The sequence below is a fragment of the Prunus dulcis genome, chromosome 3, assembly GCF_902201215.1.
Source record: "Prunus dulcis chromosome 3, ALMONDv2, whole genome shotgun sequence".
NCBI classification, from domain to species: Eukaryota; Viridiplantae; Streptophyta; class Magnoliopsida; order Rosales; family Rosaceae; genus Prunus; species Prunus dulcis.
Window position 1 is genome coordinate 23,827,872 of NC_047652.1, and position 14,737 is coordinate 23,842,608.

Below are 14,737 nucleotides of genomic sequence, written 5' to 3' on the forward strand. Positions count from 1 at the left end.
TCTGCTCGATATTCTATTTTCCCTAGCTTTGTTAACAGACTTAAAGCAAAACGCAAAGCAGCACACAAAGTCTAATAAAGCAAATTGTGTCCTGAACTGCAAATATTTTTTCCAATACATACGACAACAAAACTTGCGAATAGGAAGAGGAAGAACTCGTTTGGTTCGCGGAATAAATTTGAGGGGAAATCATTTCTCAAGGAATGGGAATGAAAGATTCATTTCCCATATTTGGTAATGTCGGGAAAGTAACCGAGAGATTTCACTTTGTTTTCTTTCCCATATTTGTTTTGAGTATGAATAGAAAACAAAGTTTGTATAATTTTCCAATTATACCCATATTAAATCAAATAAAAAAAGAATGCATTTAATGATACGTTGTAATTATAAATTGTTTATAGGGACAAAATAGTCATGAAAATTGTGCATTGAATGTTGGCTCATTTTCCAAAACTTTCCCCCAACTTTCTCATGTGTCCTACTTTCTCATGTGCCAGGCAACTATTTCCCATGCCTGACTTACCAAACATAAAAAAGCAATTGAATTCTCATTCCCAAACCTCATTTTCCACGAACCAAACGGCCAATGTCTCTTCTACCCTTACTAGATGACAGAAAAACAAGCGCATATTTGACTTTTCAGGTTTGATTTCCTTTCAGAAATTTGCAACATCTTGCAAGTTTTACCAAGAAAAGAAAAAGAAGGCGCGGATGCAAAAGAGAAAATGGCGGGAAAGGAGGAAGCGAAGCGTGGAGGAGGGTGGAGCGAAGAGGTGTGCTGGAGAAAGCAAGTCCACGATAGCCTAAGCAGGCTCCATTCTCTTCTCTTCGGAGCCGAACTCGCCGTCGAGAGGCACGACTTCTCCTCAGCTCAGGTCCTCGGGCTTCGTCTCCTCGGCTTCCTCGACTCACAGTCGCATTCTCAACTCGACCATGCCTTCGTCCGCCCCATTCGCCGCGAAACCGTCTCCGAGCTCGACGCCTCTCGCCGAGCTCTCATTCCTCATTCTGATCGGTGCGCCTCTCTCTCTCTCAGAGCTGGATTTTTCCTCTGAACCTAAGCTTCGAGAACCCTAGCTTTTAGCATTTGTGTGTGTTTGGAATTCTTTTATTTTGTTTTAGCTTGATTGAGAAGCTTGGAAATGTGATTGAGGTTGAACATTATGTGCATTTCTTGAAGAATTTTAGAGAAATAGAATTAACTTAAATTTGAATTGTGACTCAAACGATCTTGCAATTATTTCTAGACTCTTCCTCAAGTTATGTAACCAGATATGAATTAAGTTTTAAATTGAATGAATTCAAAGTTGGAAAGTGATCTGCTCATATGGCTCGATGCATTCTCATATTGAATTTCCAAGTGTTCGGAGCGCAGATTAGTAGCTGTAATTATTTCACAACTAGGTTCAGATTTCTCCTTCTGATGCTAATACTTTGAGTACCATGTGCCAGCAAAGCCTTTGAGCAAGCAAAGAAAGCTCCGGGGTGTGTTTTTGGCACCAATGGAGATATTGACATTGAGAAGATTAAGCAGTCAAAGTACTTTCAGGCTCTTCTTCATCAGTCTAATAATGGAAGGGTTGTAAATGATTTGGTATTACTTGCCTCTGATCTTGCTTGTAGAAAATATTTTCCTTATTTTATTTTTGTGATTTTATTAGGATTAGGCGTGTTAACCAAAATTTCTGTCTGTCCTAGGGAGATCAACTGGAGAGGCAGGACAAGTTGACTTGCAAGTTATCAAAACCTCTGGCACAAACAAAGTTGACATCGTTGTACAAAAACAACTTCATGACGGAAAGTAATGGCAAATCCAAGAGTTCTTGGGGCTCTAGAAGTAACAGCTCTGATGACTGCACTATTGTAGAAAAGCTTCACTCTTATCACAACCGTAATGACGGTCACAGTGCCTTATCTTTTCAAAAAGTTGAAGAGGAAGAAAAAGCTTATGGGAACACCTTAAGGGCTAAACGTGCCCACAAGGAGTTTACTAGCCCCATTATTGATAATGCAAAGTCCCCATCAAGCAATGAAGATGTTAAAGCTGATGTTTCTAGCCATAGCTTTGTTACTGCCAAAGCAAAATTGGTATCTATCGTATTTCTGATAACCATTCCTCTTATTAATGTTTATTTCCATAAGGGTTTGGAACTTCTAGTAAATCATTTTTTACCTAACCTGATCTTTCTGGAGCTCAAATTGCCATTCTTTTAAAAAATTTATTCCTTATTTACACTTTGTCCACATGTGGCAATTTTGATCAGTTTGTTTCTTCTTTGGCTAGGAAATGGATGCAAGACAAAGAAGAGGGTTAGCGGGTTCACCAAATGCTTGTGTCTCCCCTCAAAGTGATAACAATGCTACTAATAGGGGATATAGTACGAGATCATATGGCTATTCACGCCGCGGTGCCCGTGGTAATTTTGTTCCACCTATTAAATCTAATGAGGGCAATGTTGGGAATATGACTTCACGAGTAGCTGGGAAGTCAGATGATACATTAGGTGACTCAACTAAGAAATGGTGAGTGGTGTAACTTTGACACTGATTGTGTGAAATATGTATGCACGTCCTAAATACTTTAATGTTTCAATTTCAGTTTGGAAATGCTCTGTGGTCCTGATGGAGAGCTTCCAGAAAAATTGAGGAACTTGGAACCTCGTCTTCTTGAACATGTTAGTAATGAGATCATGGACAAGGATCCAAATGTTCGATGGAATGATATTGGTAATATGTGATTCTTTAATCTTTCTACATTTACAATTTTTGCACAAATATCTGAAGCCATTCTGATTTTCACTGTTGCGTGGCAATGTTTTAGCTGGTTTGGAGCATGCTAAAAAATGTGTGACCGAGATGGTCATATGGCCGCTATTACGTCCTGACATTTTTAAAGGTTGTCGTTCTCCTGGAAAAGGTCTTCTTCTCTTTGGTCCACCAGTAAGTGTTGAATCCTTTAAAGTAGGGGGAGTAAATGCGTTTCTGATCAATGAACAATCATAACCCTTGGCCTGTTTTAGGGAACAGGAAAAACAATGATTGGGAAAGCCATAGCTGGAGAGGCAAAGGCTACCTTTTTCTACATATCTGCCAGTTCATTAACAAGCAAATGGGTATGCATTTTTTCTGTTTGTTTTGGTTCTGTGATGGTTCACTGGCGTATGTTCTCTGATTTCTTTTTTATTTTCCCTGTGCTTTCAAAAAATCGACTGATATGAAAAGATATATGGCACAAGATAAGTTCAGTATTCTCCTATTATATATGCTTGAAACATATTTATATTTGAAAATTTTAACTGGTGACTGTAGATTGGTGAGGGTGAAAAGCTAGTGCGGGCCCTTTTTGGAGTTGCGAGTTGTCGTCAGCCAGCTGTAATTTTTGTTGATGAAATTGATTCACTTCTCTCACAGGTAAGGTTTGCTCTAGCTGTTAAATATAATCTTGAAATGGTATAGCTGTCTCTATGTATGCCGTACACTTCTCTCACGGTATTGTACTGTGTTTTACTGAATGTATTCAGATGATACTAATTCTGTATGGTTGCAGCGTAAGTCAGAAGGTGAGCATGAATCAAGTAGACGACTTAAAACACAGTTCCTCATTGAAATGGAAGGCTTTGACAGTGGCAGTGAGCAAATTCTTCTTATAGGTGATTGTTGAATCCTCTGAATCTCAGTTATCTCTAATTAGAATGCTGTTAATGAATTTTACCATATCTAATTTAGACTTAATCCTTAATGTCACCATTTTAACGAGTTCACTGTTTTTTTCTACAAAATGGATACATCTATCTCCTAGGAGCAACGAATCGACCCCAAGAACTGGATGAAGCAGCACGGAGGCGACTTACCAAGAGGCTTTATATTCCCCTGCCTTCATCAGGTACCAACTTACAGCATGTTTGATTAGACTAACATTCTTAATACTGAATTTATGGCTAACCAGCTATTACTGTATTGAAGAAGCAAGAGCCTGGATCGTGCAGAATATCTTAGACAAGGATGGACTATTCAAACTTTCAAGGGAGGATATTGATAGCATATGCAATTTAACTGAAGGTAGATAATCTCCTTGCAGTCGAAAAGACCTTATCCCATTGTCTTCTCTATTGTAAATTGACTGTCTGAAGCTCTTGTTGTTTCATTTGCCAGGGTACTCAGGATCAGACATGAAAAACTTAGTGAAGGATGCCTCTATGGGTCCACTAAGAGAGGCTCTGAAACAAGGCATAGAAATAACAAAGCTGAAAAAAGAGGATATGCGGGCAGTCACTGTTGAGGTTAAAATTTCACTCTCCACAGCTCACCGTGTTTGTTGTTTCCTCAGGTTTATTTTTCTTTGCTTAATAAATATGTTTGTTTTTTTAGGACTTCGAGAGTGCATTGCAAGAGGTAAGGCCCTCTGTCTCGTTGAACGAGCTTGGTACGTATGAGGAATGGAACAAGCAATTTGGAAGCTTGTCATTGTAGGAATCTGTCTGTATATTTCTGAAACAAGACAGAACAGGAAAAACAAAAGCATCAATCAATTATTATTTCCAACTTACTACAATTGAAAGCCTCCCGGACATACCCTAGCACAGCAACAATAATAGACAAATAGCAGTTGCTTTAAGTAGAAACTTGGACCTACCAATTGCATTAGATTCTCGCTTGTTCAGAAATAAGACTTCTTTTTTTTCTTTTTCTTTTTTTCTTTTTCTTTTTTTGGGGTATATAAATGAAACGTTTAGGGTGATTGCTGATTTCTGATTTCTGATTGCTTTATGCTGACCAGACTAGAAGGAGGAGTATTTTTAAACAGGGCTCGTTTGTTTTCTTCCTTTAAGACAAAGACCTTGACATCAATGATTCAATGGCATGTGAACTTATCTTCCCAAACGCGCATGTGGGGTATTCTAATTAACCCAGTTTTTCTAAAAAGAAACACTATTGACTGGGGTAAGTCTACTTGCACGAGTTATGTTGTCCAATTCACTTGATTAGCACATGATTTGGGATTATTTTTGACATCTAAGATTAAAAATGATGTTGATGATCATCATGATTTGCGTACTCAATCAGATAGGTGCAGAGTTTACTATATGTACATAATCATATCTTTGTGTTACATTAAGAATGGCGCATAATGGCATGTTACACTGTCCAATAAATCTCAAATCATACAATACCATTGACTCCTACCAATTTAATATATATTATAGTTTTTATCTGAGTGATCATCCCCTCTCTTGCGGACTAGAACCCTCAGCCCGCCGGCCATGTGAGCTGTCAGGCGCGGCACAAAAACCGGCTCAACAGACTCAACCGGTCTGATCTCGAACCGCCTGAGAATGGAAGCCACCACATATTTCATCTGAATAAAAGCCATGTCCTTCCCTAGACAAACCCTTGGACCTGCCTGAAACGTCGGTAACTTGTATGGGGATACCTTTTTCAATGCCGATCTTTCCTTTTCCGGTTCCAGAAACCACCTATCCGGTCTGAATTCCAGTCGGTCCTTCCCCCACAGTGCTTCCATTCTGCCCATCCCATAGGGAAAATAGGTCACTCTATCTCCTGCCCGGACATGTGTACCGTCTGGCAGCAAGTCATCAGCTATGGCATGCTTCGAGTCCCAGGCTACGGGCGGATAAAGCCTCATGGACTCACAAAGGCATGCCTTCAACAATCTCAAATCCAACGATTCAAAATCTAGTATTCTTTCTCCGGCAGCGTCGATCTCTTTCACCACATCTTCCTCCACACCTGGTTGGCGGGAAAGCAACCAGAAGAGCCACGTCATTGCTGCTGAAGTTGTGTCTCTCCCCGCCATGATAAAGCTTATGACCATGTCCCTCGTCACCTCCTCCTCATGTCCCGCCATTATTAGCCGACTCAGGAGGTCTTCCTGACGAGTATCCGCCTCGCCTTCTTCCATCTTTTTCTTCCTGTTTTCAATTACATTCATGACATAGGCATGAACCTCTTCAACTGCTGCTCTAAGTCTTTGCTCTGAACCAACTCCGAGCCACCTCTTAATCTTCCAAATTATGAACATGGGCGCTGCTGCACGCCTTGCGCATATGTCTGAGGCTGTGTCGAAAGCTCTTGCAAGTGGTGGACTGGGTAGAGAGGGATCCAAGCAGCACCGATCAACCCCCAAAAATACCTTACAAATCACATTGAATCCAAATCTTCTCAGCAATTCCTGCAAGTCCACAACTTGGGCTGTCATGGCCAGCGACTCCATGAGTGGCAACAATCCCTTTTCCACTTCTTCCTCCAAGGTGTTCATGATGTATTCACGCAAAGACTTGGTGCTGAACTCATGGCTAGCCAACTTGCGTTGGGTTCGCCAAAGCTCACCATCCACATTGAATATGCCACATCCCAGAAAATCTCCAAGAATTTCAGTGAAGGGTTTGCCTTTTGGGAAGTTGTTGAAGTTGGTTTTGAGCATGTACTCAACACTTTCGGGGTTGGCCGTGACGACGGTGCGTCGTGCACCAAACCGGTGCACGACGATGGTGTTGGTGGCTGATTGTGCTAGGAGGTCAGTGTACCAGTCCAAGAGGCGGTTGCGGTTGTTGCAGAAGGAAAGCAAGCAGCCAATGATGGGATAGCTTGGCGGGCCTTGGCAAGAAAGCTCGTAGGCTCGCCGGAATTCACAAAAAATAACGTGAAAAACATAGAGAAGAATCAGTGATAAGAAAACAAAGGATATATTAGGGTGTGTGAAGAGCCACATGGATATTCCCATCTTGACTTGGAACTCAAAATGAGGCTCTCAGAGGCTGTTGGTTTTTTAGTTTTAAGCGCTTTCAGACCAAGCAAAAACTAGCTTCCAGCAACCACAATGTTTTATAGGGTGTGAATTGGCCCCTTTTTTTCTTTTTTTTTTTTCTTTTTTTAAAATTGTTTGGTACTGTTAGAGTGTGAATTGCCCATTTTTTTATTTGTATGCATTTCAATAATAAAGTGCACAGTCGTCGGTGCATGTGTAAACCAATGATGGACGAATTACTATATCCCGAAAAACTTTTGATGGGTTAAAAATTTAGTTAGAGTTGTATAATAAAGGTCTCCCAACTTTCCGTTGGCACAAGCTCCCTCCTCTATAAGGGCGAATTCATCAAACGACCAAATGTCTGATGTACTCACTCGTAAAGAAATTATTATATAGTACTAGAATACAGTTACGTGGTATAATCCTTTTATGTAAAGTTAATAAAAAAGTGAAATTCTTAACCTGTGAAGATTTAAGGTTTAAAATTGTGTACCCTACTCAAATCAAATCATGTTGTATGCAAATACTCTTCTAGTGCCCAATTGATATTTTCATCTTTTACCTCCACTGAGTGAGGCCATTAAGCGGAATGTGACGCATCTCTGCACATCAAACAGGTTTTATGTTGACTATGAAAAACAGAAACCCAAAAGAAGATGCTCACGTGGGTTTGTTGTCCAAAATGAAATGATGCGATTAATCATCCATCCTGATCCTGGCACAATTTAAGGGAGTTTTACGCTAGGGAAATTTTAGCTATTCCCAATTGAATACATTATTGTGTTTACGACACTTTATCACGAGATGGTAAGGTGATAAAATGATGCAAGCACAAAGACAGACAGGTTACCATGCATATGTTTGATTGCATCAGATCGACAGTTCACCAAGATTATTCTGCACGTTTTTGTGCGTTGCAAATTTCATTTTCGAAATATCAAAGACAGCTTATCTACGTAACACTGTCGCCATACGTACATATATATGTAATGAGATTATGCCCATCCAATAGCTGGAGTTTGTTCTCAACTTCATGAGGCAGCAGCACCCTTATCCAGCCAAAAGGCTGTATAAACAAGTACACTTATGCACTAGATAGGATTATTATTAGAATGAGAGAGAGAGAGAGAGAGAGAGAGAGAGAGAGAGAGAGAGAGAGAGAGAGAGTGTGTGTGTGTGGCCTAGAAAGGAAATGCAAACCTGTCTGCTTCTTGCATCAAATCCACCCCTACCCCCACGCCCACCCCCCACACCTCTCAACCTCACGGTGTGTCACTTTTCTTCTCATGTTTTTATTCTGGGGTTGTACAGAGAGAGAGAGAGAGAGAGAGAGAGAGAGAGAGAGAGAGAGATTCAGACAGGTGTCTCTTTGTGTTTAATATGGACGATCCAAATTATATATGCTATCTTCCTCTCCTCCCTTCCACACAGTAGGAATCTATATGTTCCTTTCGTAGCCGACAACACTTTAAGGGATCTCCACTCTCCCAGCTTACAAAAACGTGATCAAATTCACCCATTTTTTCCTTTATTATTATTATTTTATTTTATTTTGTAACTAATTTTTTGGATCATGATTCGTCATATGCACACACACTACTCCACTAGTATGTGCTGTGGCCCTGCGACTGTGGCTCAGGCCAACTGATCCTCCTGTTTTTGAGCTGAGATCATCAAGTCTGAATTATTCAAACTAGAGAGTGGAAAAGCAAGCATCTTGTAATCAAGTGATTAAGATAAGTTATCCATACATCAAGGTTATATATTCGAACCTCTCTACTTTATTATTTTTTAAGTGTCGATATTTTGATTAAGATCAGTTATCCATACATTGAGGTTATATATTCGAATCTCTCTACTTTATTATTTTTTAGGTGTCGACATTTTGATTTTTAATTTTCATTATATTCTGATGAATGGATTAATATAAGGAAAAAAAAAACACTCCGCCGAAACCAAGTCATGTAATAACTCCCTCTTTCTATTAAGAAACTTTTTCTCCACATCATGTGCAGTGTTACTGTTATGTTATGGCAGACACACATCGTGCCAGAAGAAAGACAAGACCAAAAGTAGGAATGCAGGACAGGCTTAGGTAAGCTTGAAACTTCAAAGTACTCTACGAAAGTGACGGGGGAAAGGGCTGGTTCATCCAAAGTGTGCTGCCTTTGGAAGCTCATGGAAAATTTGAAATGGAAAATTGATGGCTGATGGAGAAGGGAAACATTGGGAATGATTGGTGATTGATTAATCATTTCATAACGATCGGTGATGAGTTAACTGATAATAATTCCATTTGATTTGATCTGTCTTTAATAATTTAACATTTGTTCACACCCGAGTCATTTTTGTGGCTCTTGCTCTTCTCGTCTCTTTCCCACGAAGCATGTAACACATAATTAATAGGGAAGACCTTAAATTGAGACTCTGTCAAAGCAAAACTTTGATTAATCAGATCATGTTGCAACAAAATATCTTAACGACTGCAACTAACCACCCAGAAATGAAGAACAAATCGTTTTCAGCTCCCACAATCATCTTAATTTACTAACACGTCCGGGAGGATAAGATTAGCGTTGCTGGCTTACTCGGACAGAATTTGAGGATTGATTTCTGCCATGGGAATATCCATTTTTAAAGTCAAGACGCACGGCCGAAACTTAGAGATGACCAGCAGAAACTAAAATATTCAAGGCAAATAACACTCTGCATAATTAGAAAAAGCTTCAACAACCCTCTCAGGTCCAAACATCAAGAAGTGCACGCTAAAAGCATTTTTATTACTTGGCACATGGAAAGCATAAGGTCTGTCAATGTTGCACACAAGAAAGCAGCAGCCTCGGATAGATCAATTATTTCCTTTCTCGTGTTTGCTCTACAAATTCGAGTGACCAACTCGAACCTGCACGCGATGCCATGAAGTGTTCAGTATCCCTCTCAAGTTCCAAATGTCTTCCACTTTTTCAGGTTGGACATTTGCTGCTGAATCCACCTGCCCATCAATGAAACGGAGGAACATGAGAAAGTGCCAACCATCGGCAAGGATATTAACATAATACAACTCACCAAAGAGTAATACTTTATAAACAATTTAAAACAAAATAAATAAAAAAATTAGAGAACTAATTTGTTTCACTGGTTGGTTCTGTATAAAAAGAAACTGCAGATACGATAATAGGATTCAACATCAAAGATCCATTGATACAGATGCAGTAGGAGCACTATTGCATTTAGAATACTCTTAGTTAACACTCTCGAGTCAACACATGTCAACAAAACAAAGCAAGTGACAGGGACAAGAAGTTTTCAAGTTCAAACACGTGAATAGAACTAGAGTAAAAAAATCGTACAAGTATATCAAAAGCTTCTTATGTTCACACAGTAATTCTGCAACTCAGCCAAAAAGAAAGCAGTATTTTGGGAGACCAATGCATAATCATAATGAAAAACTTTGAAACATGCGGATAATATTTGTTGTGTATAAAAAAAACTTTACATCCATATGCTTTTTTTATTTGTTAAGCATATAATAAACTGTCATGGAAGATATAGTCAGATGTTGGTTATTTATAATTAAGACCAAATAAGATTCTGTAAGCTAGAGACAAGCGCATAAGCTATCTCAAGAAGGGAAAAAGCTAATCAAGTAGACTAGTAAAAGACAGCAAACATCGGATCTGATGCATGATGCATGAAACACTAGGGATAGGTGGGGAAAAACCCCCTTGAGCCGTAAATCATAATTAAATCACAGAAGGGAATACTTTTAAACACTGCTTCCATGATTCTACTAATTATTTAAAAGAGAGTTCATTGAGCTCTGAAACCTGACTAGGTCATGGGCCATACCGATTATTTTATGACATCCCACCTACTGCCGACTCAAGTACAAAACCATAAAATATATGTTTTTAGTTTTTAGTTGGAAATAAGGACCCCACAAAGGGAATGGTCTCTGGGCTGACAGTCCAACCACTGATCAAACTGGCCAAACCCTTTGATTGGTAATGGTTCCCAGAAATGGGCTAGTTGATAGTCCGGTGAACCATTAGTCTGGATGGAGCATAAAATGTTTGAGACCAAACTTTACCAACCTTGTAAGCTCTTTATGTAATTTCTGATATGGGCTATTTTAGATGGCATGCATCCTAATGATTTTCAGGACTAGATATTAATGGTCAATATGAGCTTCCTAGTTCACCAAATCTCATCGTGGTAAATAATCTATCATCAGAACAAACTAAACATACTGCTTTCGCAACAATCTCAGTGCTCTGCTGGACATCAGCCGTGGCCTCAAAAAGTACCCATGCCCATTTCTCACTGCTTGTGTGCTCTGAAATGTATGGGATTCCCGTCCTCTGATATCTAGAAGCCTCTATCCAGGTTTTTCCACCATCAACAGACACATCTACTCTCTCGATGCCACGACCACCTCCTGATGCCGCATACCCGGTAATTTTTACCTGCACAATGTATGTTGTAAAAGGATTATCCAATAAATCATTGAGGGGCCAATCCCCACCATCTCAGTTACTGTGGCAGCATATCAATGGTCTAGAATCTGATCAAGAAATACAGGGGAAGGAATCGTATCTTAACAAAAAAAATTCACATCATTTGACAAGAAAGGTTGGAAGGGGGGGGGGGAGGGGGTGGGGTGGGGTGTGTTGCAATGCCATGAATGGTAGAAAAGAACTACATAATCATTGGGGTCACTTCATGACGAAACAGAATAACATGAAAATCCCAGCCTATTCAAATGATTAAGGGGACTTTGACCATTGGCATGCATGGTGCAACAGAACTGATTGGATTGGGGCTAACAACTGAGATATTTGTGCATGCCATAATCCCAAGTAAAATAAACATATCCACTGAAATTGCCATATGAACTAACCTTCCCAGGCTTTATAGCATTCACATCCTCTAAAGAACAAATTACACACTGTGAATCAGCAAACACATAAGTTAGTCAATTAAGAATATATAAAAATCTGTAAGACAAACTGAGTACTGAATTTGTATTTGTAGGAATTTTGTTTCCTTTTCTAGGCTACGGAAATGTTGCACCTGTAATAATCTAAAGAAGGGTTATGGTTACCACAATTTTATAGTTATACACGCAACATTTAGCACAAGAAACACCAAGTATTCTAGCAGGAGTAGCAAATGTTCATACCTGGACGGGAAAATCCATTTGTGGCCTCCTGGTAGACCAATTAATGTTATCCCAGTTCACTGAAGGAGGAAACATTTTGTAATCTTTTTGCATAAAGAAACCCTACAAGATTGTGAAGGAAATTTGAATCACATAAAACTGTGAAAGGAGAAAACAAACAAAAGAATAACCGAAAAGAATCAGTTGAAGAATCCATTTCTAACCTGACATTCCTCAGTAATTACATTAATAGAGTCAAGCCATTTAACAGAACGGGCACCAATAACACCCGGGACAATCACACGCAATGGATACCCATGATCCCTGTTAAGAGTCTTTGACATGATCAAAGAATATGAACCCAACATTAACATATATGAATTCCTTGTGACAAAAACTGCCTATTAGGCTGAAAGAAACAATGTCAAAAACACAAGCCAGACACACATGCAACAGGTACATATACAACCTATAGAGAATGTTTTGAACTATACTTCAGTTAACCACATTTAACATTAAACACAAAAGCCCACAACTTATTTGGGAATTCAAAACTCAAAATCTGCCAGGTCCCTGATTTTGAAGAATAACGAAGATACCAGGTTAATCAAAACAATAATTTGAAACATTGGCAACAAACCAGAAGCATGTGACTACAAGCATGGTTGAATGACACAATGGCAGAACTTTAAGATAGACAAGCAAACCATCCACTCTGCTAAACTTACCTCTCCATTCATCTCATAAGCAAGTAAAACATCTGCTTCTGGATTTGTGGCCTGAATTAGTGGAATTGATGCCTTGTAGGGGCCCCCATTTTCCTCCTATAATTTGTAGTCATTACTCACTATTAGATTGAGTATATAGTTTCTTTTTGCAAAGCGAATCTATGTAGTCTTTTGATCAAACAAAAAAAACAGCCACAAAACAATAGAAAAGGCTTCAGATGAAAAAGTAAGTAGTTATCCAAGTTTGTACCTTACACTTATCAACGCTTACAAATTCAACATGTTTTCCACCTGATTTAGTGGCACCTGTCAACTTGGGTATTCCGACAAGTTCAAGAACGTCAGCCAGTTTTGCACCACCCCATACAGCTGTAATGAGTTCAAACAATTATAACACAGTTACGTACTTAAATTAGCTAGGACATCTCTGACACTAAATTCATAGAAAAATAGATAACAATGATACATATGCATATTAAATCTAGTTGGAAATCAATAAAAGGGCTAACTCTAAAGTTTATGCTAATTCATACATAAAGAGAGAGACTGAAGGCTGAAACTCATACACAAAAGAGCAACGAACCATTTCCTATAGCAGAAACATCCCACCCAACTCCCTTGACAGTCCGGGTTTTGCTCATAGCCGTCCTTCTATTACCTGCACACTGTGTAGCCCACATATACCAACCAAATCCCATCACAGTCTAACAAAATCATCTATTGGTGAAAACCCAAATGCATAAGAAATAGCATAACGTACCTGTAGAGTGGCAGTGACATTATACTTGGGAAGCGCCCTGTAATTATTTTAATAACGCACAGTTTAAAAACTCAGTTTCATTATAATAAGCATACATACAAATACACTGATAGATGGACATATACATATACACACAGATACACGTGAAAGTGGCAAGAAATGACCTGATATCTTTCATGAAGAGGTGTTTGGGATTTTCTATTAATCCGGATATGTAAACTGAGTAACTGCTTGGGAAAAGAGGTTGCAGAATGAGTTAGAATCCCTGAAACTGAAAAGATAAATGAAGAATTTGAAAGCTTTGGTTGATTATATGGACCTGTGGATGTCGTCCACTACTGGAATAGGACCGTGGTTCCTCTTGTAGAAGAAATCCACAGGAGTCACGTACGACGAAACCAAAGCTGAACGCGGTGGCTCCGCATTGAAAGGTTCCTGCAGTTGATTGATTGATTTTGAACATGTATTTATATCGAATCAAAGAAATGAAATTGAATAGAATTGCAGAAGAAGAAGAAGAAGAAGAAGAAGAAGAAGAAGAAAAGGCTGGCCTTGGCATTGATTTGGAGGCTGGGATGTCGAGGTGGCTCCCGCGAGTAATCTGAAGGCCCTCTGACGCCAGGCATTCTTCTTCAACCTTCCTTGATGATGAGTTTTTTTCCAAATTTACAGAGAGAGATGGAAGAAAGAGTTGCGATTTCTGATTCTGATTCTGATTCAGCAGAAATGGAGGAGCAAGCTAAGCTCCTTGGGGCTAACGAGTGACAGACAGATGGCCCTTTTCTGGGAATAATGGTCTTCGGGAATTGTGACGTTACGTTCCACTAGTGAGAGAGAGAGAGAACTTGTTTGGACTTGGCGCTTGCCGCTTGCTGTGTTTGGGCCCCGGAGGTCCAAAACCCTTTTATTCTTATTCTTCAATTTAAATTTATATTGCTCAAAACCATCGGCGCATTTTGTTTCCATACTAATCTTAATCCAATGGGCGTAATTTTGCATTCGAGCATGGACATTGTTTTGTTCTTCACATGAATTGGGTCAATTTGTAGAGGCAACATAGGCATAAAAGAGGATCCAATTCTCATTTTCAAGCAACCAAAGAACTAGATAATGTGCGAGACAACACCAAAAAAAAAAAAAAAAAAATGTTAATTGTCAAACATAAAACGTTCATATGGTTCTTATGGGCATGATTTTGACATCCAACTGCATGTCGTGTGTGATACAAGTGGATGTCGTCGATTATTTACTTAAAATCATTATTTGTTATGTTATTGTCTGCCTGCCATATTAAACCCCTAGCTGCTTCCGAGACATTG

At 39.2% G+C, this 14,737-nt stretch overlaps 3 protein-coding genes across 5 annotated transcripts; 1 reads left to right on the forward strand and 2 right to left on the reverse strand.

Annotated features, from left to right (window-relative positions):
• Window positions 1–710: 710 nt before the first annotated feature.
• LOC117622449 (ATPase family AAA domain-containing protein FIGL1) lies at window positions 711–4,745 on the forward strand. The gene is made up of 13 exons (XM_034353114.1): window positions 711–1,015; window positions 1,453–1,594; window positions 1,699–2,088; window positions 2,285–2,523; window positions 2,600–2,727; window positions 2,822–2,940; window positions 3,021–3,113; window positions 3,310–3,411; window positions 3,548–3,650; window positions 3,800–3,883; window positions 3,964–4,059; window positions 4,153–4,280; window positions 4,369–4,745. The coding sequence occupies exons 1-13, from the start codon at window positions 726–728 to the stop codon at window positions 4,468–4,470; spliced, it is 2,016 nt and encodes a 671-aa protein (XP_034209005.1). The 5' UTR covers window positions 711–725; the 3' UTR covers window positions 4,471–4,745.
• Window positions 4,746–5,065: 320 nt separating this feature from the next.
• LOC117621128 (cytochrome P450 94B3-like) lies at window positions 5,066–6,917 on the reverse strand. The gene has a single exon (XM_034351433.1). The coding sequence runs from the start codon at window positions 6,740–6,742 to the stop codon at window positions 5,189–5,191; it is 1,554 nt and encodes a 517-aa protein (XP_034207324.1). The 5' UTR covers window positions 6,743–6,917; the 3' UTR covers window positions 5,066–5,188.
• Window positions 6,918–9,188: 2,271 nt separating this feature from the next.
• Window positions 9,189–14,324, reverse strand: LOC117621129 (sulfite oxidase). 3 transcript variants are annotated; one of them, XM_034351434.1, is made up of 12 exons: window positions 13,970–14,324; window positions 13,738–13,853; window positions 13,583–13,645; window positions 13,419–13,455; window positions 13,242–13,323; window positions 12,909–13,027; window positions 12,659–12,754; window positions 12,155–12,265; window positions 11,952–12,053; window positions 11,670–11,717; window positions 11,020–11,235; window positions 9,189–9,761 (listed from the first exon to the last, which is right to left on the reverse strand). In XM_034351434.1, exons 1-12 carry the CDS (start codon window positions 14,042–14,044, stop codon window positions 9,645–9,647), a joined length of 1,182 nt encoding a protein of 393 aa, XP_034207325.1. In that variant the 5' UTR covers window positions 14,045–14,324; the 3' UTR covers window positions 9,189–9,644. The 3 variants fall into 3 exon arrangements, with proteins under 3 accessions (XP_034207325.1, XP_034207327.1, XP_034207328.1); XM_034351436.1 differs by lacking the exon at window positions 11,670–11,717 and having other exon boundaries at window positions 13,970–14,300; XM_034351437.1 differs by lacking the exons at window positions 13,419–13,455; window positions 13,583–13,645; window positions 13,738–13,853; window positions 13,970–14,324 and having other exon boundaries at window positions 13,192–13,288.
• Between the last annotated feature and the right edge of the window lie 413 nt (window positions 14,325–14,737).

Bases quoted from the DNA above. Each gene is read 5' to 3' on its own strand.
- LOC117622449 (XM_034353114.1), top strand. From the start codon at position 726: ATGGCGGGAAAGGAGGAAGCGAAGCGTGGAGGAGGGTGGAGCGAAGAG. The intron at 2,728-2,821 runs GTAATATGTGAT...GCAATGTTTTAG, and splicing joins TGTTCGATGGAATGATATTG to CTGGTTTGGAGCATGCTAAA. The intron at 3,884-3,963 runs GTACCAACTTAC...ACTGTATTGAAG, and splicing joins TATTCCCCTGCCTTCATCAG to AAGCAAGAGCCTGGATCGTG.
- LOC117621129 (XM_034351434.1), bottom strand. From the start codon at position 14,044: ATGCCTGGCGTCAGAGGGCCTTCAGATTACTCGCGGGAGCCACCTCGA. The intron at 13,456-13,582 runs GTCATTTCTTGC...AAATAATTACAG, and splicing joins CTCTTCATGAAAGATATCAG to GGCGCTTCCCAAGTATAATG. The intron at 11,718-11,951 runs GTATGAACATTT...GCTGATTCACAG, and splicing joins AAATGGATTTTCCCGTCCAG to TGTGTAATTTGTTCTTTAGA.
- LOC117621128 (XM_034351433.1), bottom strand. From the start codon at position 6,742: ATGGGAATATCCATGTGGCTCTTCACACACCCTAATATATCCTTTGTT.